A 26,841-nucleotide genomic window follows, 5' to 3' on the forward strand; every position below is an offset into this window, starting at 1 on the left:
TGCCCACTGTTACTATTGTTGTTCACTCCATGACAACTATATAAGGCTTTATTAGAAGAGCTTTTTGCTAGTGTTACTGGACATTAAACCATTCAGACATTCGACAAATATTTGAGTGCCTGCTATAGGCCAGGTGCTGGTGCTGGTGATACAATAAAGAGCAAAATCAAACACAGGCCCTGATCCAGACAGCTTAGTGGGAAAGACAGATAATCAAGTCATCACACAAAAAATCCCACCCAGGAACAGTACTATGCAAGGGGATGCTATGAAATTGGTGTCAGTCAGGGAGATCAGAGAGGCTTCCCAGAGGAAGTGATGTTTGGTGATGTGTGGGAGTTAAGTACATGAAAGGTCAAAGGTCCACATCGTGGGTAGAAGGAATAGCCTGTAGTAATCTTGGGGGAGGGAGGGAGTATGGTGATCAGGAGGGATTAAAAGAAAGGCCAATGTGTCTAAACCGGAGGCTGAGGAAGAAGAGGAGGCATGGTGGATAAGACCATGAAAAGCTTGTAGGTCACAGTGGGGGATTTTCACCCTACGTCAAAAGAAAAGGAAAGCATTTGTGGATTTTAAGCAAGGAGGGTAATCAAGTTAGATTTACATTTTGGAAATATCACTCTGGCTTCAACGAGAATAATGGTTTGTAGAAGTGGACAGTATAAATACAAGAATACTGGCGGGAAGGCTACTTCTTTTGTGTTAGCTTAGAGGTCTTTCTGTAAAAATCAGGGAATGTGTCAGCTCAGTCAGATAAGTCTGGTTCAGGGAAGACATGACCAGCGATTACTTAGATCACTGGTGAGTTGATGGGTGAGAGGAAATGGATCTCAACAGAAGCTATGAATAGCCATTGTCCAGGCTTTGAGTTGGCTCCAGGACACTGCTATCTTATTACTGCATCACTGGTCACTGTGTACCATATGGCCATGTCACTCTCATTGCTTTATGGGTTTTCTTTTCACTCCTCCCGTACCTGCTGGTGAATTCCCTTAGCATTTTTCATTTAAATTGGAGAGAGAGAATTTGATTGGCTTCACTAATTACTGGTGTCCATACTGGTCAGAGTTTCAATGCCAGCCCACCCTATAGGTTGTCAAATAGCCTGTGCAATTATCTCTTGTAGATCAGATAACCCTGAGCCAACCTCACCGCCCCTGTTCAGACCTGGAGCTGGTTTCCTCACAGAGGGCTCTGGATATGTTTCCCAGAATCTGGAGCTGTAACACAGATTCTAGGTGATTCTGACACGGACTGCATTGGAGAACTGCGGGTAGTGGTGAAAAAGAAGCTCTACAGTGGAAAGGTCTAGGTTGGAATTCTGACTCTTCCACTTACTGGTTGTGTCTGGACTAAGATCCTCAACACTGGTAAGTCTACTTCATCATCTGCAGAATAATACTTTCTTCAGGGAATTATTGTGAAGGCTGAATGAGTTGATTTTGGTGAAGCAGGCAACACAATGTCTGATGCGTAAGGAGCAGCCAACAAATAATAGTCATAGAGAAGATGATGTTAGAGATGACCTCATCATCAGAGTTCTGGCAAGATGCAAACCTAACTCAGATCAGCACCAGAAACACCCATGGAAGGATTACTCTGGGTGGAGTTAAGAAAGTAAGCATACACGTTGAGGCACGCAGAATCTGGTAACAATAAGAGACTGCTGGCACCTGTAGTCCTGAAGGGGCAAGGAGAAGAAATTGTATTATGGAGCCCAGTGACAACAGGATTCTTATAGCCAGGGCCGCTTCACAGCACCGTGGTTGTAGGGAGCAGCCATGGCTAGAAATCAGGCAAAGCAGGTAAAGAGTGGGGAAGAAGTAGCCCACATGCTGACCTCTAGCCAGTGTTGCAGGGGAGACTCAGAGGTGGAATCTGTAGGAATTAACCTCTTGGAGCATAGAGGAGGGCCGAGAATGGAATAGGAATGGGTAAGAAACAGCATGATGATGATGAAAGAGAAGAAGGAGGACATGAAGGGGGAGGAGGAGGTAGAGAGGAACAAAGGGAAGGGGAAGAGGAGGAGGAAAGGATCAAATCATCCATGGCATTCTCAAAAAGACATAGCAGCATCTGTTGACAGGTCAGATGACAATTCATGATTTTTTCCTAAGCCAGTATCTCATAACATCATGGAACATTTATGCTATTTACACACAGGGCCAAACCATCTGGAAAAAAAATATTAAAAAAAATCTCTCAATCAATCTGGCCCTTTGGCAATACGAGGATGGCACATGAGTATTCTGAGGTAGGTATCAGTTTGGGGAAAGGAAAGGTGTGGCTTGCCAGTACGGATCTGACGAATGACCCCACATGGGTTTACCGCGGCACACAAGACCTTGTTCCCAAGGTAGCAACCCTAGGGCTCTTGCTGTCAGCTCAGCAGCCTGAGGGAGTGCTCCGTCAGCAGGGTGTTGATGGTGCTGAGGCTTGGTAAACTATTTGAGTGAGAAAAAAAAATGTCATCAGAGGAGAGGTTTTTGCTCACGTATTTGCTCTCACACCTTGGTTCACTGCCCTGCTTCTCTTTTTCTGGTGCTAGGTTCTGGAACCTCGGCAGCTCCATGATTACATTTTGGGGAGTCTCAGAATCTCTTGAATGATATGATGTAAAAATGTTTAAGTATGTGTGCATTTTCCTAACTGGAAGGACTGCTAGATTTTCTAAGTGTCTTATAACTACCGTGAAAGTCATTGCTGTCGGCAAATGCCATCAGCTTGCTCATGATGTCACCTTTTGGAAAAGAACCACCAGCCTCATCCCAAGAGGAACTGTGTGTGGACTCCTAGTTTCTCATTCAATTGATGTGATTGTGAAAACGTGTGCTTGGAATAACTGGCAGTGTGCTAGGTGTTTAATAAGTACTTTCTTTTCTCCTCAACAGCCACTAGACATAGGAATTCCGATCGTTTACAAGTGATGAAATAGAAGCTTGGAGGTTTTAGATGACTTGTTCAAAATCCTATGGCTAATAAATGAGTGAGGCTACATTTAAACCTAAGGCTGTATAGTTTCAAGCTTAATGCTCTTTTTATTATATCCTGTTGCCTCTCACTGCACTATTTGTTCATTAAAATTAGAGCTGTGGTTCTTGTTTCCTCAACTGACACCCAACTCTCTATAAATTCTATGAGAAATCTTACTATAATGCTCTAGCCCAAATTAGCTTCTTCTTTCTATTTCTCCAAAGCACTTCTTACTTCTATTTTAATACTTCTGATCATCTGCTTTGAATATGTAATTAGTTACGGTTTATCGTTTTCTCCTCACTAGAGGGTGAACATTCTCATCATCAATAGCATTGATTTATAACTGCCTAAGTACAGGACTCTGTGCTATGCACTTCACATGCAATTCTTAGAATGCTCTTTTGGTGGCACTATTATTATCATTTGCATTGTGCAGATGCCTTACACAGATTAGGAGATCAGGGCTTGCCCAAGAGCACACCACAAATACGACTTGGGAGTCAAACAAGGTCTTTCTGACTCCAAAAATCACACTCTCCACCACTATCTCCTCTGCAGGGACTGTATCTTAATTATTTTTGTATCTTCCTCTCAGGGTCTAGCAACCTGCTCAGGAAATGTTTATGAAATTGGACATTTGTTGACTACTATGTGACCCAGAATCTAGGATGTGACAATCGCCAGGGCAAGTCGGGCATATATGTGGTCCTGGGAGATACATAATGTCCAACGCTCCCTCCCTGCTTTGAGAGGATCTGAGGATGAAATGAAATCCCGAAGAAAAAGGTATCATGTCCACTAAGGGAAGAGACGACAGGAATGAAGGATATGTTTTGCCCACAGTAGAACCCCAAAAACTCTTCATTTGAATATAGTACAGTTTATGTATCTGTATATCTGGGTTATTTCCATTTTGGGATCATTATGAATAAAGCTACTATGAGCATTTTTCTATGGATATTTTTGTATACATATGCACTATATCTCTTGGATATATATCTAGGAATAGAGCAGAGCTGCTGGGTCATAGAATAAATTATGTTTAATTTTCTTAGAAACTGCCAAATACTTTTCCAAAAAAGATCGCTTCATTTTACACTTCCACCAATAGTATTTGAGTTCCACTTTTGCTATATCCTCACCAACACTTGGCATTGCCAGTCTTTTTAAAGCTTTATTCACTCTGGTATCACCATGTAGTTTTAATTTGCATTTCCTTGATGAGTAATGATTTTGAGTACCTTTTCATGCTTACTGGCTCTTTGGTTATACTCCTTGAAATACTACTCATCAATAAAAAAGAACAAACTACAAATATGCATGAAAATATGAGTAAACTCCAAAACCACATGTTGAATAAAGAAGCCAGACACAAAAAAGGAATACATATGCTGTATGATTCCATTTATATGAAGTTCAAGAGCAAGGAAAACTTTTCTCGGGTAATGGAAGTTAAAATAGTGCTTCCCCTTTGGAAGAGAGAGTGATTGTGAAGGAGCATGAGGAGACTTTTGTGGATCATGAAAATGTTTTATATTCTTGATTTGGGAGGTGGTCATATGAGTGTATACATGCATGAAAATGTTTAACATCGTTAAGTTTATTAAAACTTCTGTCGAATGAATTCACTTGAAGAATGAAGTTAAGGAAGCTTGGTTCATCTCAGTTTGAAAGGCCACGATTAGGAAGGCACTGCCTGTCTTCTGGCACCAGGCACCCCTGTGATCCCAACAGCTGAAGAAAGATGCTGCTCAGCTCACTGACCTACCAGGGTTGATTTTGTCTTTGAGCACTGTTCTTCCTTCTGCTAGGCCAGAATGAGCCTTAAGAAGTTCTTTCTCCAACTAAATATGTCTTTAATTCTATTCATAAAGATGATCCTTTCCTTTCCAATGGGAACTTTATAGGGATAATTTAGTTTACAGAATTTTTCTTCAATTTTGTTGCTATAAGCTCTGTTGAATAAACTAGAAAGATGGGCTCTGGGCATTGGGCATCAACTTGTATTGATTTTTTTCAAGGCCTAATCTAATTCTGTTACTCTATAGACAGCTCTGTTCTTTTTCTGCAGTAAAAGGAGACCAGATTCTTTCTTTCTTTCTTTCTTCTTTCTTTCTTTCTTTCTTTCTTTCTTTCTTTCTTTCTTTCTTTCTTTCTTTCTTTCTTTCTTTCTTCTTTCTTTCTTTCTTCTTTCTCTTTTTTTTTTGTAAAGATTTTATTTATTTCATGAGAGACACACAAAGAAAGAGAGAGAGAGGCAGAGACACAGGCAGAGGGAGAAGCAGGCTCCATGCAGGGAGCCTCACGTGGGACTCGATCCTGGGACTCCAGGATCACACCCTGAGCTGAAGGCAGATGCTAAACCACTGAGCCACCCAGGGATCCCCCAGATACTTTCTTTCTTGCTGAGATAGTACCTTATGTAGCCAGGCAATAACAATCTAACTTTTAGATGGTAGTGTCCTTGCAGCCAGTGGCACTGGCCCTCCCCTGACATTTTTTTCCTGATTGATCTTGTTGAAGTGGGATGCTGGTGTGAAGCACAATGAGACTTACATAGATAGCTAAATCTTCTTTTGGTAGCCATGATTGTAGGCAAGGACACAGGGTTGTCATAAAATATAAAGGTTATACTCCACCTCTGTAATCACCATTCAGTGATTCTCTATTATGTTGTGGTTTCGTATAATTGTTTAAAAAATATATTAGAATACACATAACATAAAATATACCATCTTAACCATTTTTTAAGTGTACGGTAGTAGCAGTAAGTATACTCACATTCTTTTCTTGTACAACCATTACCACCATCCATCTCCAGAACTCCTTTCATCTTGCATAGTTACCCATTAAAACAGTAATTGCCTATTTCCCCCTCCCCTCACTGTATACATATGCCATGTTTTGTTTATTCATTCATCCATCCGTGGACACCTGGGTTGCTTCTGCTTTTCGGCTATTGTGAATAATGCTGCTATGAACGTGAGTGTGCAAATACCTGTTTGAGTCTTTGCTTTCAATTCACTTGGGTATATACCCAGAAATTGAATTTTGGAGCATATATTAATTCTATTTTTAATTTTTTGAGGACCTGCCACACTGTTTTCCACAGCAGCTGCACCATTTTACCTTCCCACCAACAGTGCACAAGAGTTTCTATTTCTCCATACCCTTGCCAATGCTTATTTTCTGTTTTTTCCTGTTTTTTTTTTTTTTTTTTTTTTTTGTTTTTTTTGTTTTTTTTGGTAGTAGCCATTCTAATGAGGTGGTATCTCATGGCAGGTTTGGTTTGCATACTTGATCTTTGTGGGTCTGTGTGGGGATGGGGCACAATCATTTGTAATGGTGTTTACCTAGAGTAGAGCAATTATTTTCTAAAAGTTTTCTGTTTTGGGAGGCTGTCTCATTCCTATCCTTTTGGCTAGAGAGGGTAGGCTTCTGTTGGGGCTTTTTCCGTTTGTGCCCTTTGGTGTTTTGGGTGGGTGGGTGGCTTCCATCTCACCCAGTCTGGTATACATGAAACAAAAAGAAACCTCAGGGAACTAATTGTCCTGTTGTTTGAGTTCTGAGGACCCTTGAATATCTGTCTTCTTTTCTCCATCTCTTAGACTTGTGTTTGTCTTATGTAGAATGTCGAGGGTTTTTAGATGTGCTTAGCAGGAAGATGAGGGAAAATATGTCTACTCTGTCTTCTGGGAAACAGAGTTCCTCTGCAATGTTAGAAATGTTAGCTTATTTAAATACTTGCTGTCTATTCATAAACTTACCCAGAGAGTTAGTGACTTGCTCAAGAGCCAATTTTCTGATCTGATGGAGAACAGTTTCTATGACCTCACCACACTTTTTTGCCACTCACAGTACCCACATTCATGGAACTCCACTGCATTCTTGTCCCTACTCATTGCCTTCACAGGGCTGTTTGTCAGTTTTGGTTCGAGATTGTCTCCTCACTAATTTTAATAGCCTCAGATTCATAGTGAGTGCACGATAGGTGTTTGCTTGTTTGTCATTTCTCTCTCTTCTCTCTCTCTCTCTAATAAGTTTTATGTCTACATTTTACTGCTCTCTTTCTGCATACCCACACTGTTGTGATCTTCTAATGGTCAGCATTGGGATGTCTTGTCTTTATGATCACCTTTTTATGTTACATGTTTCATGCAACATCTGTACTTGTTTGTTTTTTAATGAAACAGTTCTTTTAGATTTGTTATCCAGGAGACAGCAGGCACAGAGCCCAAACCTGTTGACAACACACAAGTTCCCTTGTCAGGCCTTTTTTCTCTCTTTGGCTGGGTGTCAGCAAAACCACTTGGAAAGACTGTGGCTTTGTCATGGGCCCACCCAGTGGAGCTGCCAGCAGATGGCCTGAAGCATTTTACTGCCTGTCTGATATGGTGGAAATTAAATTCCTGAATAAGAATGCTGGACATTTGATTGGTCTGGGCATAAAATTATCCTACAGTGTAATGGGGGGAAAAGCAAGAACCTTCAATTTTCCATTGGTGACTGTCATTATGCAGACTTTTCTGATGCTCATTTGAGAGGAAAGAACTGGTTCTGATGATCGCTGGAGCAATCTGGGGCCTCTCTCATAAATAAAACATGCCCTATAATTGCAGTGACGCAGCCAACACACGCATACATGTAGAATCAATGCTTATTATCCCGTCAATTAACATGGAAAATTAAACAAGATTTTAGGCTTTGTTATTGTTAGCAATCCACTACCGATTAAGAGGGTCTGGAAGTCTTTGGTTAATCCGTGGCTTCTTAATTTAGGATTTTAATACCCACAGGGTGAAGAAATCAGGCGAGAATGCTCAGCTCCACACAATATGCTTAAAGAGATCTGGCTGAAAGACTGAAGGAATTGTTCATCCTGGCAAGAAAGTGCTCGCTTGCATTTTCCCAAAATGGTAGCTTATGTGGGAAAAGGCTTGCTTTCAAAGTCATCTGAAAGTGTTTAACTATGTACCTTCAAACTTTTAATTTATTTTTGAATAAATAACACATTTCCATGCTTTAAATCAAACATATAAAAGGCATATAGTAAAACACCTCCTTCACATTCCTGTGCCCCATCTGCCCAGTTCTTTCTTCCCTCGGTTACAACCACCTTCGTCTAAATTAGTTACAAAACCTGAATTTCCTTTTCTTAAGAAAATCCTATGCATGGTTTTCATATAGAATCAGGATTGTTTTAAATCCTATAGGGGACCAGGCACAGAATGAAGGGAGACATTAATTCCTGACTATAAAACCAGGTCTCTAGTGGACATATGCTAAATTGATGGCTTCCCTCCCTCTCTATCCCATGCATCTCTCAGAGCTGTGTGCCTGCTGCCTGAGGTCTAATGAGCCGCTTTCTGTGCTTCTGAAAGTCGGAGAGGTCATGGCATTGCTTAACTCAATAATTGGGAGTATTGCGAGCCTTCACTATTGTCCTAGGGGAGTTCTTGGCTGTCTCCTCCTCTGACCCGATGATTAGTCCTTTTCCTGCTGCCGGGTTCTGTCTATGCTGGGTCTTGTCTACTCTTATCTATTCCTGCCTTCCCCCAGGGAACTGGACTGCTCAGCTATCACTCAGGTCTTTATTTTCTTGGCTTATATCACCAGCACACGACTTTTCAAACCCAGTGGAAGTGTTTTCTATGCTGGTGTCAGAGTTTGAGACTAATCTGTGCTGAAGAAGTAAAATACAATATGATCGAAGTCTCCACTGGTACTTCGATGTTGAAGAGAATATGGCTTAACCTGAAAGACTTTGATACCCAGAATACTAGCAAGATCTATGTGTTTTTTAGTACTTTTGTTTTACTCTCTTTTGGATTACATTCTCACCATAAGGTGCATATGGGTTTAAAAAGATATTATGTTGATAAAATTGTTCTTTTAAATTTAAAACAGCTGTCAATGTGTCTTCCTACTGGCATGTTGAAATTGGACAGATACAAATAAAGATAACCAAGTTGTAAACAGAAATATCCAATCTTGAGTCCAGCAGAGATATTAATACACCGAAGAATCTATTTGGAGGATTCTAATTTCCCTAACAAAATATATTTTCTCCTGAGCCATGACTTAGGAAAGCAGGCATCAGCACGTTGCCTTGAACTCCTCAGCACCTGTCATGATGATAAATTGTTACATAGCAAGTCTGCTTGAGCAAATCCCACTACCAATTTTAAATTGCTAAGCCCTTTTTGTAAGTTTCAGGGAGCACAGAGTACCTGAAATAACCCCAAATAAAAGTTAGTAGATACCTTAGTTACCTCCACCTGATTATCACTGACACCATCGATCAGCAAAAATTCTTCTTTATACACTTTGAGATTACTTCTTTCCAAATATCTAATTTAGAACAAGTGTTACTTTTGGAAAGAATGCACTGGAACATGTTTTGGAACTATTTTTTCATCATTGCATGAGTTAGAATAGATGCTTGCTTTTTACATATGTCTGTCTATCCATCCAGCCATCCATTCATCTATCCATCATTCATTCATAGAGTCATTTATTGTTTGACATTCAAATGATGTGTATCAGGCAACTGAGCAGGGCTTGGGGCTACATGAGGACACTGTATCAAGGCTTAGAGTCTCCACTCTCATGATGCTTACACTTTAGTGGAAGAGACAGACAATAAACAAGCATGAAAATTATTGATTTGGAAAAAGGAATCTGATACACCATCATGAAGTAGCATGGGGTGACAATATAAGCGGGGGCAACTTTAAGTTGAGGGGATCAGGGATGGCTTCTCTGATGATACTTGAGCTGAGTCCTAAATTAAGAATGAGCCAGCTGTGGGAGGTGTTGGGGGAAGAGCTTTCCAGGCAGAGGAAACAATATGTGCCAACTTTTGAGGTATGGAAAGGAGGCTGTTTGGGCTGGAGCACAGTGACCAAAAAACTGCCATGTGTGGTAAAAGGGGCTTATTCTGAGGCTTATGGGGAGCGGTGCAAATGTTTCAGATGGGTTAGAACATGGGGGGTGGATTATGGTGAAAAATGGATCAGGGTGGCATGAAAACAGATGGGGAGATAGGTTGGAAACTATTGACCTGTGGTCAAGGTCAGAAATAAGCTATTTGTACAGAGATGATGGGTTAAGTGGAGAGGACAGGATATGGGATGTCCCTCCCGAAGAAGGGGCTAGAAGAACTCAGAAGTCATTAGCTCGACTAAGTAGCTGTGGGATGGTTACAGGTTCTCTGCTATTTCTAGAGGCAGAGAAAACAGCAGGTATAACAGGTTTGGTGAGGTATGGGACATGAAGGGAGAGTAGGCAAGTGGAGGCTGGAAGGCGTCAGGGGCTTTCATCATGAAAGTATGGGAGGCAACAGACTGCAAAACTCTTGGCAGTTTCTTATGATCCATGAATGATGCCTGGCCTGGAGAGTTAGGTTTCAGAATTCATTCACCTGTGCTAGGGTTCAGGGACGCTAGGTAAGACACTAGTCTTTCCTTCCAGGAAATGCTTGTCTGGAGCAGTGGACTGAAGGAAATAAATGATGACAGAAGTGTGCAGATTGTACACAGTTCATTGAAAAGTACAAGCAGCTCTCTCTGCCTGGGGAAGTCCAGGTGGCTTTGTGGAGGAGGTATTCTTTTGGCTGGATTTCAAAAGAGGAGTCAGGGTTAACCAGACAGAGAAAGGCATTCCAAATAAGAGGAAGAGAATTTGCAAAGGCAAAGGCACAGAAATACAAGGTGCTACTAGTGTAAGGCTCATGGATAAACTGTGTGGTTGTATATACATGCATTGGGAAAGTCTCAGGGAAGTGGCTGGAGACAGGCCAAAGCCCAAGAGTAGCCATTAGAAGCTCACATGGCTCCTGGGGGCAGCCAGGCATTGGATTAATGAGTGAAGGAAAATGGAAGGTTGACAATTGGGAATGGTGGGGGACTTCGTCAACCTGGGGAATATAAGTGTCCTCGAAAGGGAGTAGAATCTTCACAGCTCCTGCCGTCTACTCCAGGGTAGAAATGTTGTGAGGGCCTTTTGAATTTATTAATGAAGTCTGAAATGCAAAAATCTCTTGCATGTTGACCATTAATTCAAACTGTAAAGCACTGTGTGGGCCAAATGAAACACTTTTGTGAGCTGGGTGAGACTACGGGCTAATTGCTGGCAACTCATGCACTACTGACAATGGAGTTGCCTTGTTTCCTTTTGTGTCTCCTCAGGTGGACAGTACAGGAGAGGTAAAACCTGATTAAATTCAGTGAACTAAGAGCTACTGGGTTACCAGCTAGCCCTTCTAGGGACATCAGAGTCCAGCAATTTGTTTCCCAGGTGTTAAAGGAATATTTACTGTGTAGCCAGTAGCGTTCTTTCTTACCTCTTGAAAATACGCACAAAATCTGCTGTGATTAGAGCCACATTGCCCAATATTGTGGCTACTAGCTACCCTACAGCTATTCAAATTTCAATTTGTTAACTAAAATTAACAAAAAGTAAAAATTCAGTTCCTTAGTAATACTGGTCATATTTTTCAAGACCTTGATAGCCACAGGTGGCTAGTGGCTACCATATTGGTCATACCAGATGCTGAATGTCTTTATCATCGTGGAAATTTCCACTAGACAGTGGTGCACTAGGTTTTAGGTGACAAATTGACTGTTCTGTGAGGAAACTAACTCCATTCAGAAAAATGCACTGTAGGAGTATATTTGGTGTAGACACAAAGTATTTTTAAAAATCTATCTTATATGTGTCTTTCTAAAACTAATTTGGTACTGCCTGTGTTATTTCAGATGGGGATGATCTGAAACATTTGAAGGATTAAATAGTTTTCATGTTTCCTTGGCAGTTCTTATCCTGAATGGTTTCATATTTCAGAATTTCCAAACAGTTGTAACAGAGTGCGTCGAGACATTCTCAGACTTGGAGGCCATGGTACCATGTGTATGTTTGCAGCAATGGATAGATTGGTGCTCTTTTTAAAAGTCTCTAAGAATGAGTAAAGACATCCATAGCTATTTATTGAGCAAATGTAAAATGCTTAGTAATCATACACTGTCACCAATGGAAACAATTTAAGTGTTTAAGAGCTTCTCTTCCAGCTTAGAAACACCTAGATGCAGACGGTGGCTTTACCACTCAATACCATTAGCATCAAAGCCCTTGTTTATTTTCCAATATTACAATGTGAGATGAGTTCTTTTGTTATTCTCATTTTTAAAAAAAAAAAGAGAAATCAAGGCATACAGGGGGTTAAGTTTCATTTAGTGTCACACAGCTAATAATTGTGGTGAAGTTGTAGATCGAATTCAGGTAGTCTGACACCAAGGACAATTTTCTTTTCTTTTTTTTTTTAAGATTTTATTAATTTACTTGACAGACTGAAAGAGCAAGTGCAGAAGTATGTGGGGTGGGGAGGGGCAGAGGGAAAAAGAGAAGCAGACTCCTTGCTGACCAGGGAGCCCAGGACCCCAGGACACCAGGATCATGACCTGAGCTGAAGGCCATCCAGGTGCCCCTAAGGCCAATTTTCTTAACCACAGCACTCCCATGCTTCTTCTGATCATTGCCAGTTTATGAACTTCACTGGGCCTTGGTTTCCTCATCTGTAAAACAGGGATAATGTTACCTAGCTCACAGGAGTTCCTGCAAGGGTAAATCACATGACACAGCACCTATCAGCTACTGTTGGATTTATTCACTTTTAAACAAAGGTATTCCTTAAGAGAGTTTTAAAAACTCAATCTCATCATAAAATAAAGATATTTACACAACAAAGCTATAATGTTTTTCTTTTACCTTATTAGAGTGGTAAAACCCCCAAATTAGATGATATCCTAATGTGACAAGGGTAAGGGGTAAGGCGTACTCCTGAGCACTGCTAGTGGGAATATATTAATATAACCTGTAAGGAAGGAACTGGATATATCTATAAAAATTATATCTTTTGACCCAAGAAACCATTTCCAGGTATTTATCTTTTCAGTAGGTTTGCTAGCATGTTTAAAGATGTGTGTTTAAAAATATTCATTGCTCTGATATTTTTGTAGCAGAATGTGGATCCAATAGTGTATGTGTGTGTTCTTCAGAAAAAGATTGACTTAACTAGGGCTCAGCAGACTTTTTGTATAAAGGAGCAGAGAGCAAATTTTTTAGGTTTTGTGGGCCACATGGACTCTGTTGTTATAGTGAGAAAGCAGCCTTAGGAGATATGCAAATCAATGGCCATGGCTGTGTGCCAATAAAAAACAGGTGGCTTACTGAATTTGGCTTGTGGGCTATCATTTGCACACTCCTGGCTTAAATAAATTATGGTGTGTCCACAAATGGGAATACCATTCAGTCACTAAAGAGAATATAGGACAATCTCTAAGACCTATGATTAAATGGAAAAATCACAACGTAGCAAGCACTTACAGAGCATCTACCATGTGCTAGGCAATATTCTAAGTGCTTTACCTCATGTGTTAATTCATTAATATTCATAGTTACCCTATAAGGTAGCTGCTACCACTATTACCCTCATTCTAGACAAAGAAGTTAAAGTGGCGCACATTAAGAAACTTACCTTCCCATAACCACTAAGTGTTGGAGCTAGAATTCAAACTACAATTTGAAACTTGAGATCAAACACTCATCCTATCATATGTTGCCTTCTAGAACAGGGTATAACAGTAAAGTGTGCTACCTTTTACATATATCAATAAATGGAATTACATCATCACTTTATTTTTCATTAACATCTCTAAGAAACTTTTTAGACACTTAAAAAAAAGGATTTTATTTATTTATTCATGAGAGACACAGAGAGAGAGAGGGGCACAGACACAGGCAGAGGGAGAAGCAGGCTCCATGCAGGGAGCTGGACGTGGGCTGGGTCTCTAGGATCACACCCTGGGCTGAAGGCAGCGCTAAACCGCTGAGCCACCTGGGCTACCCACATTTTTTTTTTTTTTTTTTTTTTTGAGAAAGTGCATACACCTGGGCAGAGAGGGAGAGGTGGAGGGAGAGGCAGAGAGAGAGAGAGAGAGAAAGAATCTAAAGCAGGCTTCATACCCAGCATGAGCCCTACACAGGACTCCCTTTCATGACCCTGAGATCATGACCTGAGCCAAAATCAGGAGTCGGACACTTAACCTACTGAGCCACCAGGAGCCCTTAGACATTTTTCCCTAATGGACTTCCAATGAAAAATTAGCATCTCAGACATAGTCTATCTGTTTAGGTAGTGTGTTATCTGTGTTTCGTACACAAAGAGCAGGACTTTTCTACCCTCCTCCTACCATGAACCGATTTTTAGCCTTTTAGGGTCAATACTGCCCTGTTGAGAATGAGTGGATTATGGGTGTACTTACATATTCATGGGCCATCTCTGGAAAGATCTGTATGAATGTGAGAATGTGAGAACAATGCTTCTGGGGGTATAGTCTGGGAGGGTCAGAAGAGGGAGACCTCTGATTATACAACTTTCTGCAAAAGTGAGAGGAAAATAAAGGCCCCTGAGCAGCCAAATCAAATAACCATGTAATGAAGGAGGGAGCACTTGCTGTGCTCCCCTCATTTGTCCTTGCCTGGCTGTGGTTCAGGAGCATTAATGAAGCCTCTGAGCCCCTGGGAAGTCCTTGCTTGGAGGAGGGCTGCCATTTCTTACTTCTGCGGGGAGGGTTTGTTTGCCTGGCTTCAGTGGTTTAGTTGACAGCTTCTCCTTCCCTTTTTCACACTAGAGGCTTTCAGGGTTCTTTCTTCCTCACAAACAACTCCAAATTGAAAAAAAATAGATTTTTAGTGATTTCTTTAACTTCTCTCCTAGAACCCAGAGATCCCCTTTTACGTCGTTACAATAAAATACAATTCCCATTCATTCTTTATTTCCCAACAAACTAACGCCTCCCTGGACCCCACAGTGAATTTGGGGGGTGGGGAGGTGGAGAGGGGAAGGAATGATGGCAGAAAGAACTGGTCAGAACAGGATAAGAATCTTCTAGGTTCTAAGCTTTGCTCATTCACTAAACTACTTTTCTGATCTGATGTTGAAACTTTCTATCATGCAGACATGGGCCCCACAGTGATCTGTATCCAACCATTAGTGACCCCTTGGTATATGTGACTCAGTGGAGAGTGGAGACCAGCATTAAAAAACACATGAAGTACAATAGAATGGAACAGACAAGTCCAGTGACAAATGGAGTGTGTCTCATGCGGTAAAGGTAAGACTTGTTTTGTGAAACTCAGAGGTTAGTGGTGTGGGTGCACTGGGGCACATTCCAAATGTATTTACTGTTCAGAGCGCCTGTACTGCAAAGAGATGAGCCCAGTGCAGTGGCCGGGCCTTGTGTGATCACCTGGAGCTTCTGTATAAATGCTCACCCGCTCCAGGCATCCTTTATCCTGTCGCACTTTCTAAAATCCTCCATCGCATACCAATATCTACACTTAGGTTTCTGGAAATTATCATTTCCATTTCACTTTGCAACAATACGTTCAAACATGTGTGCCCCCTAAATTCGGAAATTCCTCGATTCTGAATATGAGAACCAAATATTGGCGGCCTAAAAATTCACATGAATTTATTTCCCCCTTTGTAGGAAGAGGATGAAGAGTAAAGGATCTGTGGCGGAGCGATGACGGAGGGTCAGCGAAGTTAGCAGGTCAGATGGTCAGAAAGGAGCTTGGCCCTGAGGGCAGATTAAAGGAAAAGTCTGCAGCCTGTGACTGACTACTACTATCCCACTACTATCCCACTTATCTATACTTATCCTGATCTTTCCTTCTCCCAGCTAATGCCATTTTCTGAGTCAAGTCCCAGGAGGTTCTGCTGTGCTCTCCTAAGACTCTCATGTCTCTGGGGTAATTCTTCACGGATCATCTTACCTCTGTCATCTGCCTCCTACAATGGATCACCTTTGTAGTTGTCTTTACTTAGGCATTTGCTGGAAACTGCTGTGTTGGCTTATAGGAACACAAGACCAAGGGGGTGTGAGAGGGAGGTGGCAGGGACCCTGGATCTTTGATCTACTATCTCCATTGGTTCCTGGTTTAAATTTTCAACTGTGGTTCCTGGCTAAGCACTTCTCTTCTTTGCCAGACAATGACCCTTACTTTGACCCTGGGACATCCTCTTTGTGAAGACATGGTCTTGGTGTCATGCTGTGTGCTGTGCTATGTGTGCAGCCTAGGCCTGGGGGGCTTTCCCTGACCTGCTGTGAACTTTGAAGGAAGCCAAGTCTATCACATTGGGCTTTTTTGGGGCTTGGTCCTGGATCTCCTTCCATACCAGGCTGAAGGGGACAGCTCTGTTGTCAATGGAGATGTGGTCCAATGTGGTCCTTAGTGCTGGGCTGGGGACTAGCCTTAACCTCCAAGTGTTGTGTGATGATCCTGAGGAGACCAGTTAAGGATGCCTAGGAACAGTTGAGAAGAAAACCAGAAAACCGGATTGCACAGAAACCAGCCATGCTAAAGCTCTGCTTCAAGCACACAGTCACTATTTCATGATGGTTATCCAAAGTTTAGAATTCAAATGAGTTAGATAACAATATTCTTTCTCCATCTCTGATGTGTTACATTATCTAGTTTACTTGCTTGAATTCTTGGGATATTTGATGGTGATTGCATTAAATGAGACTGGAAACATAGGAGGAACAGATTTGGGGGAAAGATTATGGTTAACATGTCACATGCTGAGTTTAATGTTTGCCTCGGCCCTTTGGTACAGAAGTCAAGTATGGGAGACCAAGGAGTTGTTTTCTCTTCTTTTCTATAAGATCAGGCAAAGCTCTTGCACCTTGATCACAAATTCACCAGATCTTTCACTGCCCCTAAAGTGGAATTAGCTTGTTTATTTCTTATTAGGGGTTTTGGGGGTACAGAGGAAAAGGTGGGTAAAATGGATGGTCCCTAGCATAAGGCACAGGTATGGCTTCAGGTGACTCCTGTATCATGACCTGGAGATGGTGCAGTTTGCAAACAAGGCAATGGGGTAATAAGAAAGAGTACATCGATATGAGCTGGTGAAAGCCAAGGTCTGCAGGCCTCACAGTGCAGGGAGCCCTTTCTGTGTGGGCACAATGGGAACTATTTGTAAATATGCTGGAAACTTCCTACAGGAAAGATAACATTCTTTTTCCTCTCTGGCTCATCAATATGTTATATCATCTAGGTTGCATATTTTATGAGAAACCTCTAACATAATAGCTTGTCTAATCTATTACATTGCATTCGTTCAACATTTATTGAGTACCTGGTATATTCCAGGCACTCTTCCAGGTACTGAGAATACAGGTGTGTGCATTTAGCAAAGTCCCAGACCTTTGTGGAGTGGGAGAGAGATGAAGGACAAATAAATAAATGAATACATAATGTAATTTCAGGTCTATCTGCAATCTCTCCCATTGGACTGTAAGTACATTGAGGGAAGTACTTTGTTTATCCAGCTGTTTCTCCAGCCGTGTGTTGGACTGAACGAATCTTTGGTGCCTTCCAGGAGCCCGTCAGTAAACACTGCATTCTAATTACTAGAGCACTTCAACAAGGAATGTTGTAAATACTGGCTACCTGACTGGGAGCATGGTCAAAGTTGATGTCTCAAAATATGAACGTTGAAAATCTATCAGTTGCCACACATTGGTCCTATAGGCTGGGTCATCTCACTAACAGAAAAATTAGTGTTGTCGATTGGAACACCTATCAGTTTTAATCATCGTTATCAGCTACTCAGCCCTCTGATTAGGCAAGTCTGCTAGGAAATTTACTGACCTGTGGGGGGTGGGTAGAGTGGTAGGCAGAACAGTGACCTCTGCCCCCAAATGCCCAGAACTCGTTCATACCCTAATCCCAGGAACCTAAGGTTACATGACAAGGGGCACTAAGGTTGCTGATGAAGATAAGGTTGCTAATCAGTTGACCTTAAAGTCAGGAGATGATTCTGGCTTATCCAGACTGGCGCAAACTCATCACAAAGATTCTTAAAAATACAAGAGAGAGGCAAAGAGGAAGTTAGCATGATGCCACGTGAGAAGAACTTGACCTGCTGCTGCTGGCTTTGAGAAGAAAACCAGAAAGAGTCAAGAGCCATGGAATGCAGGTGACTTCTAAGGTAGAAGTGTCAAGGAGATGGATTCCTCCTAGAGCCTCCAGAAAGGATCTAGCTCCACCAGCTCCTTGGTTTTAGCCCAGTGAGACCCCTGTTGGACTTCTATCCTACAGAACTTTAAGATAACACATGTGTGTTGTTTAAGCCAGCAAGTTCATGGTAATTTTGGCAGCCAGAGAAAACTAGTAAAAGTAGATACCACAGTCTCATATTATGTGGATGAGGAGTCTGAGGTCCAGAGATATTGAGGCACTTTTATAGGCTCACACAGTCTGGACCCGATGATGGAATCTAGATGTGAACCCAGTTCTACTACAAGACTATGCTTGCACTCTGCTGCTGGGAAGTTAGACGATCAATTAGCGTTAATAAAGTAAATGACACATCTACTAATGCCTAAAGATGCAACTCAAAGCTTCCAAGACATATGTCTGGACCTAGGGTCTCCTCTGAGTTAACTGTTTGTGTTGAAAAATGCATTCCCCATTAGTGCATGTGGCTCCGTGCTAGGTTCTGTGGAAACATATCAATAATAAATGTGAAATTTTAAGAAGGTGTAGGAGCTTCGAGAGAGCAAGATTAACAAAGGATTTGTGAAAAGAATAGCAATGCTTGGGGTGATGTGTAAGCTATAGAATGTATCAAATTCTGGAAGTAATGTGACATTGGAGATCAATCAGAATAGACTGAAGTGTCTGAAGACACCAGAGGAGAAAATATCCAGGAGAAACTTCAGTTCACAGAAAAGAAGGGAAAATAGTTTAAGTATGAAAAACTGTTGAGTTTGCATTTTACTTGTGTGTGTGTGTGTTCACCAAAGTGGCATGAAAGCGAGTAATGTGTCACCTGAAATTGTTTCTGGTAAGTAGGGAGATGACTTTAAGGTCATATGAGCCAGTGCATCTAGTTCACTGAACAAGCCAATTAGACTCTCTTAGGGTGCAAGAGGGCAATCAAAATATGAATAAAAGAACAGTGGTTTGAAGACAAACACTTTCTCAGCCACCAGGAAACCTATTAGACTTATTACAACCTCCTAAAAGTGTCTTGTTCGATAAACCAGGACACCTGCGCCTTTAGTGAAAATACTCAACTAGACTTAAAATATTTCTACTTTCAGGACATCTTCTGTTCTCATCTTGGCCTTTTAATGTCCACTGTACATTTTGCGTGGAAGTCATAGCCAGGGCCATTCTTGGAAGTACTTGCTGCCAGCAGGTTTTCTGAGGAGCATTCACCTGAGCCCTAAAACCCAGCAACGCCTCAAGACTCCAAGTCAAGCATGTTAAGAAATCACTTGGTTCAACTGGACCTTTAGTGGTCTTAATGACTTAATTAACTTGTTCAGTGTGCTGAGTCTGATTTTATTCATGTTGACAAATGATTCTGGCCGGAGCTATCCTTCCAATTATTAGGGACTCAGTATTCCTATGGAAGGTCGAGTGAAGCACTTGATGGTCTAGGTCTTTGTTGAATGAGCCCCAATGGGACAGACAAAGCACCTCTGGCTTAAAACGTAGAACAGTGGGGTAGCACTTGTTGGGGTCTAGCAAGGTGGTCTAGAGCAAGGAGTCTTATGTAGAGAGACCTGAATTTGAATTTGGGGTCTGCCCACTTCCAGCTCAGTAACCTTGAGCTACAGGTCGCCCAACCTTTACAAATCTCACTTTTCTCACCTGCTTGATGGGCATGAAAATAGCATTGTATCTTGCATTTCCCATGAGAATTAGATAGGCAAACGAGTCTAAAGTATATAGCATAGTTCTCTGTGCAGTTTGGATGATCAGTAGATACCAGCAATTAACTATTTCTATTAGTGATGGTGACAATAAGGATTTTGTCATCATGTCAATCCTCTGAACTTTGGTTTTCTGACCTCGTGTGGGAGTAATACTAGCACCTCTCAGTGCTGTTATGGTTAAATGCAAAGTGGCTGGTGTGTTGTAAGTGCACAGTAAATGTTAGTTGTTACTTAACAGCTGTTATTAAAAATTGTTGTCTTTGGGGAGTTAGGTAATATCATATGGCATATTGAGGTTTAAGTCATATTTATATGCTGGGTAGACTGGAGGGGTTCATGGGAAAAAAATCTCTCAGGATTAAAAGGAGAGGGACTTATTCTAGTCTTTTCCTGACATTAAGTTGGTGAAGCTACTTACTGGAGCCAAACCCCAGGGTGGCAGACACTGTTTATGGCTCACACACACCCTCCTGGAACTCAGCACAGCATACACGCTGAACCAGTGACTCCCACCTGCCAGCACCTGCCACGCTGCCCGAAGCTTTCTCTGCTGTAGCCGCATCCCCTGTGCACAGGGTCATCTAGAAGTGCTGGGGAATCATCACTCTCCCAAAGTCGCTGTTCAGTGACTGACAGGACTCGATGGATAAATCTCACGGTTCCTTTGTCCCTTGGTTATACTAAGTGGGAGTGTGCTGCTCTGCATCTTAGGCTTTCTGGGGGGACTGAGCCCCAGATGCGCACAGCTGTACCCTTCTCCATAATGCAAGATTTATTTGCTCACCTCCCTTCTTTGGTTCAGTTCCCAGTTCCCTACTTGTGGTTGAATTCTGGCCTCAGAGTCTACTTCTCTGGGGGACATGGTGACAAGGCATCCACTTTTTCACTGGGTGAAATGAAATTAGAGTTGTTATGACCTTTGAACATCAAACTGCATATGCTTTGGGTAGGTGAAGACTTCCTATTCTTCTGCCAGCATTGAAGATTTCCGAGCACAGATTCTGTAGACCTAAGAACCAGCCTAACACAGGTAGAGCTTCCCTCCTCATTCAGACTACAATGTTCTCATTCCAGGGCTTCTGGAAACTCATACTGTGTCCATCCTCCTCCAACCCTATTGCTCATTTCAGGTTATCTTGTTTTATTTCCTCCTTAGCATTTACCACTATTTGAATTTCTCTTATTTCTTTATTTGTATATGAGCACTCTGCCTAACACCAGACTATAAAATCCACAAGCACAGAGATAATGTCTCTCTCTGTCAAATCTGATTCCCAGCAACTTAGAGCAGAGCTTGGCATGTGGTAGGTACTCAGTAAATAGCTCATGAATCAATTGATGAATTAATTTATCCAGTCTGAGCATCCCCATTGACAGGGAGTTGCAAAAATAATACATCAGGTCCCAAGAACCCTTTACTCAGCTTCCCCTAATGTTGACATGTCACTACAGCACAATACGAAAGCCAGGAAATTGATCTTTACAAACCGAAAATTGTATCTTGTTATTACTCTGTTTACCTGCTTTGTGGCTTCCTATTTCACTTAGAATAAACTTTGTCTCCTGTGTCCTACAAGGCTCTTTGGGGTCCGGTTCTTCCAAACTCTGAAGTCCCACCTCCCTACCCTTCCTTACATGTCCTGGCCCCCCAGCTTTGCTCTTGTCATTTCTTCAGAGGAGCTGGGTGGTCTCCTCCCTGAGGCCCTCGGGTGTGATCTCCTCTGCCTGACATGTTCTGCCCACTACCATGCCTCCCCATTCTGTATGTCTCAGCTTAAATGTCACCTTCACCAAGAGGCTTTCTAGGGCAGCCCAGGTGGCTCAGCGGTTTAGCACCGCCTGCAGCCCAGGGCCTGATCCTGGAGACCTGGGATTGATTCCCACGTTGGGCTTCCTGCATGGAGCCTGCTTCTCCCTCTGCCTGTTGCTCTGCCTCTCTCTCTCACTCTGTATCTCTCATGAGTAAATAAAATAAAATAAAAAATCTTAAAAAAAATTCTAAAAAAAAAGAGGCTTTCTGGGACCATCCTATTTTACTTCTCCCCATTCTTGTGCCTCATTTCTTCCCTTCAGAGCACCAATCAAAACTTATTCTTACACATTTGGCTTATTTACATGTCTGTTATTGGAGTCTTTCAATCTTTAGTGTAAGCTCCAAGATGCCAGGAGCTGTGTTTTGCTCATCTCCGTACAATGAGAAGTTTGACTTATAAAAACTCAGGCTTATAAAGTGTGGAGTAGGTTTATACCTCAACATTCAGTTAGCCAGCTAACATCTGTAGAGTACCCTAGGGTCCACTGACCTTTCCCACACACGACCAGGTCACTGCCCCGTAAAGTAGGATTATCTGCATCCTTGTTTTACAGACTGACAATAGTAAGATTCATTGGTCACTGCAGAAGGGATTGTAATGCCCTAATGTTGCTTCCTTTGGCCAGCCTCGAATTTCAGCCACTGTTATTCAGGATGGCTCCTGCTGGTGATCTCCTTCATGCATGCTGCTTTCAAGGCTCCCCTTGACCTCTCCTCAAGGTCACAGTCTCTAGGAGATGGGGAGGAAGGATGGTGGTAGCACTCATGCTGCTTCCCCTCCTCCCACTCCACCCATGACCTAATAGTTGTTAAGCCTTGGGCATATTTCTCTGCAGTCACAGCAGCCTGCTCAGCCTGTAGGGAAGTGTAACTTGGAAATGAGGGAAAGTTACCACCTTGTGGGGAGCTCTCAACCAACTGGGGCTGCGGATTGCTAGATAGACTCCAGCTCCTGTCCCTTGATGGGTAATTGCTGTAGCCAGTCTGAATATGACTCAGGAACCCTGCTGGGTTTCCCCCTTCTCTCTCTCCTCCCTTCACCCCCTCACTCTTGCCTCCTGGAATCACCTTCCCCTGGAACTCAACAGTGCCTACTGGGTGTCCTAATGCCTTTAAATGCCTTACCTTTTTCATCCTGATAGATTCTTGTGAGGCAGATATTATCATATTATCCCCATTGTAGGGAGGGGACAGATGAATGAGTGAGAAGTTAAGTGTCTTGCCAAAGGCATTCATTGATGTGTCCACATGGCCCAGTGAGTGAGGGTAGTCCCTGGGGTGTTAACTTCCCTTCACGTTCAGGCTGCACTTCCCTTCAGCTGTGGCTTCAGAAAGTCTGGGGCTTTGGAGAGGGATCAGGGAAGAAATTCAAGTCAAGAAGTCAAGTAAATGGCAGCACGGGAGATTCTAACCCAGGCAAATGGGATCTCAGGACCCACCTATTCTTCTTGGATGCATTACCTCCTTCCAAGGAAAGGTCAGGAGGATGAAGTCACACCCCAAAATACATCTAGGAGCAGAGAAGCTTCAACTCCCAGTTAAGACCAGTGGGCACAGAGACCTAGCTCTCCTGCTAACTGATTGTCCACTTTTTAAAGGTCAGGTCTTCTACTTTTTTTCTTGAAATCAGAAGGAATAAAACCAGCTTAGTGAAATAACCTATTGTTTTGTAGGAGCAATTTATTGTGAATCTGCAGTGGACCGTGGAAGCTTGTCTCTATTTAGACCAGAGCAGGCAGTGCTTTCCCTTGATCAGAGACCCCAGGGTACTTTGGGCTAAGGCTAGTAATGAGAACTTCTGGCTATAGGGGTTTCTCTGCTTTGGAGAGTCCATGACAGTACAAGAAACAGAGGCCACTATCTCCTCTTGGAGAACAGGGGATCCCTGGGTGGCTCAGCAGTTTGGCGCCTGCCTTTGGCCCAGGGCGCGATCCTGGAGTCCCGGGATCAAGTCCTGAGTCGGCTCCCTGCATGGAGCCTGCTTCTCCCTCCTCCTGTGTCTCTGCCTCTCTCTCTATGTCTATCATCAATCAATCAATCAATCTTAAAAAAAAAAAAAGTGTCCTCCTGGAGAACACAGAAGGAAGCGGTCACATTCAGCCACTGTTCCCAGGAAATGAGAAGTCTCCCTTCCCATAGCCAGCTTGCTGCCTCGCAGATGTCAGCAGTCCAGGCCACTTCCTCTGCCTGGGGAGTCTTTTCTTCTTGTCTTCCTGTAGTCTACACTCTACCCTGCAGCCACTGAGATCTTTCCAAAATGCTAATCTCATTATACCCCACTTCCACTTAAAATCCACTAGTGAGGGGATCCCTGGGTGGCTCAGCAGTTTGGCGCCTGCCTTTGGTCCAGGGCACGATCCTAGAGTCCCGGAATTGAGTCCCGCTTCAGGCTCCCGGCAGCGTGGAGCCTGCTTCTCCCTCTACCTGTGTCTCCGCCTCTCTCTCTCTCTCTTTCTCTATGTATATCATGAATAAATAAATAAATAAATCTTAAAAAAAAAATCCACTAGTGAGTTCCCTTAGCTTCTTTGTGGATAAAGACGGGATTCTCAACCATGATTGCCTAGCAGCACCTCCCTCCACCCACGAGCCCACCAGCAGCCCACCTCTGCAAAGATCCCTTCACTCACTGTACTCAGGCAACCAGACATTTCATCCTGCCTCCCACCTTCTGAGATGCTTTGCAAGGATGCTCTCCCTCTGGGATACTCTTTCTGTCTGTGTGAAACCCAGGGCAGGCATCTAGTCTAAAGCTCTCTGATCTCCCTCTATAACTAGCTCAAGACTCTTGGATAAGTGTTCTCATGGACTCCTCTGTCTCTCTGTGCTGCACCCCATTTAAGTGGAGTGTGACTATTTTAATGTCTACCTCTCCTTTTTTAAAAAAAATTTAATTTGTTTATGACAGACACAGAGAAAGAGAGGCAGAGACACAGGCAGAGGGAGAAGCAGGCCCCATGCAGGGAGCCCAAAGTGGGACTTGATCCCAGGTCTCCAGGATCACACCCCAGACCGAAGGTGGTACTAAACCGCTGGGCCACCAGGGCTGCCCAATGTCTATCTCTCCTAATACAAGGTCAGCTTCTCAAGGTGAGGCACATTTCTTTTTTTTTCTTACTCTCACATCCCCAGCGCTTTGCATAGCAGTGGGTGTAGAGGGGGTCCTAAAATGGGAGAACCAATGAAGGAACATCCCTGGGCTTGGAAACAAGGGCAGGGGAAGAGACTGGAAACACTGCACATTTATACCTTGCTCTTTCACTGTTAAAGCTAACCAGGTTCTATTGTAATTCTGCACTATCCAGACAGCACTGTAAGCAATAACTTTATTAAGGTCAAATAGATATCACAATACAGATTTATCCAACAGGATCCAGAAACTGGTTACAGATATCATCTAAGAAACACGGCTGTTTTGTGTTAAAATGCTTCCAACATCACATCACACAGAGTTTATACATCGATAACAACTTTTATCTGGAAATACAGATGCACGGTTTGCCCTCACTGCTGGGCCTTGATGTTTCAATCAAGTTAAAACAAAGAAGCGAAGATTGGCATTTTCTTGATAATGAATACATTCTGAGGAATATTTCATGAGAACCCTCTTTGGGATCAGAGTCGCTCACGGAAGTCATTTCTAATTTATGGATAACACTCAAATCAGAATCAGTAATTAGTAAGTTAAGCCATGACTTGAGAATTTTTAAGAATTGGATCAAGGAACATATTAACTTTACAAATAAATAGGATTTAAAATTTTTAGCTGGTAGTGTAGTTTCTACAGAACATCTTTTATAAATTAATATGTTGGCACAATAGCTTCTCGGCTGTGGTGTCTGATATCTGCATCTCTATGATTCTAAGAAAACAACATTCCATAAACACAAACACTTATTGGGCTTATTGTTCATGGTCCATTGGATAAGAGCCACAAAACACCTTAGAAAGTTACAAGAATGTAAATATTTAGCTAAGTAAGTAGAATAAATATTGGGCAGTTGCCATATATAACACTGAATATCGACTAACAGGGAAAAAAATCCCAAACCTTAGTTACAATGCATTCAGAATTGGGTAAAGCCAAAGAGACAAATCTGCAAGTATACAAAGAAATGAATATATTTTTCTTTAAACGTCCATTTAACAAATTCATGGTGCAAACTGGAAAATTTTCATAAATACAGTTCAATTGTTCGTTTTGAGAGAAAATGCTTATTCATGCACTAAATCATATGAGCACTGATTGATTCATCAAGTAAAAAAAAAAATACAGAGTAACTGTCTGAAACAAATACCTGGAGACTCACATTCCTACAGGGTCTGAAACCAAACACAATGACACATGCACATGTGATACACCAAATAGTCTTATAGAAATCGTTAAAACATCTTTCGCATCAAAACGCTTAGGGAAACTCAGTGCTATATAATTTACTTTATGCATAATACATACTAGAGACTTTAAGCTACAAAATGCTTTTACTATCTCAACACACCTACAAAACGACCATAAAAGTATCTGTGTATATAACAGGGTACTCTCCAATTAGGCTTCTATGATGAATAATGTATCTCTTCATGTCGTCTCCTCTCTAAGTACCATTTATCATAACCCAGGCCTTTCTGCCTTAATGAGGACTACAGATATCTGATTTACATTCAACACCCTCTGCATTAATAATTGATTGAAACTCTTATAAAACTCTTCTGCTACTAGAATGGAAAGTGGTGAGGCTATCTCCAGAAGACTGCAAATACTACCTGTTAAATCTGATTGGTAAAAGAGGCGGGGCCACTGGACTGTTGACCAAACTCATCTGAGGACGGCCCCAAGCTCGCCTGCTGGCTATACCCACTGCTTGACCCATAGCTGTCTTGGTTGTACCCGCCTTGGTTATAGCTGCTCGAGTGCTTTTCCATTGGGTCTGAAAGATATCTCTGTCCCGAGGAATGCCAGCCAGTCTCCTTGAAAACAAACCAGATGTTTCCAGCCCAGAGGATAAAGTTCAAGAACCCAAAGACCTGAAGGAGAATCAGAACAAATGAGTTGATAGTCAGAAGCGCAAGAAAAATCTTAATTTCAGAAAAATCCTTCACAATACGTAAGGCTACTTTTCATTCAATATTGAGATCTTTTCCAAGTTTTCATTTGGATCTGTTATTTCATTTAGAATATCTGACTTTTATTGAATGCTTACTCCATGTTGGGCATTGTGTAAAGGGCTTAATGTATATCCATTCATTCAGTCT

At 42.1% G+C, this 26,841-nt stretch overlaps 1 protein-coding gene and 1 long non-coding RNA gene across 12 annotated transcripts in view; one reads left to right on the top strand and one right to left on the bottom strand.

The window, feature by feature from the left end:
- The window catches only part of LOC102156863, a 128,063-nt gene that overhangs the window by 48,877 nt on the left and 52,345 nt on the right, over positions 1–26,841 (top strand). For 4 of the 10 annotated variants that reach the window (XR_005374826.1, XR_005374821.1, XR_005374822.1 and 1 more), the window contains exons 2-6: positions 1,127–1,370; positions 2,164–2,254; positions 3,572–3,762; positions 14,994–15,149; positions 15,528–15,590. This is a non-coding gene — a long non-coding RNA (uncharacterized LOC102156863). Of the gene's footprint in view, positions 1–1,126; positions 1,371–2,163; positions 2,255–3,571; positions 3,763–14,993; positions 15,150–15,527; positions 16,135–26,841 lie in introns of those variants that run through there. The other 6 variants (XR_005374823.1, XR_005374824.1, XR_005374825.1 and 3 more) reach the window with 3 other exon arrangements.
- Positions 24,901–26,841, bottom strand: part of SYNPR (synaptoporin) — a 290,161-nt gene continuing 288,220 nt past the window's right edge. For both annotated transcript variants that reach the window (XM_038565948.1, XM_038565949.1), the window contains one exon: positions 24,901–26,613. In XM_038565948.1, coding sequence (XP_038421876.1) covers positions 26,356–26,613 — 258 coding nt within the window. In that variant the 3' untranslated portion in view covers positions 24,901–26,355. The remainder of the gene's footprint in view (positions 26,614–26,841) is intronic.

This window comes from Canis lupus, chromosome 20 (assembly GCF_011100685.1).
Source record: "Canis lupus familiaris isolate Mischka breed German Shepherd chromosome 20, alternate assembly UU_Cfam_GSD_1.0, whole genome shotgun sequence".
In the NCBI taxonomy this organism is placed as follows: domain Eukaryota; kingdom Metazoa; phylum Chordata; class Mammalia; order Carnivora; family Canidae; genus Canis; species Canis lupus.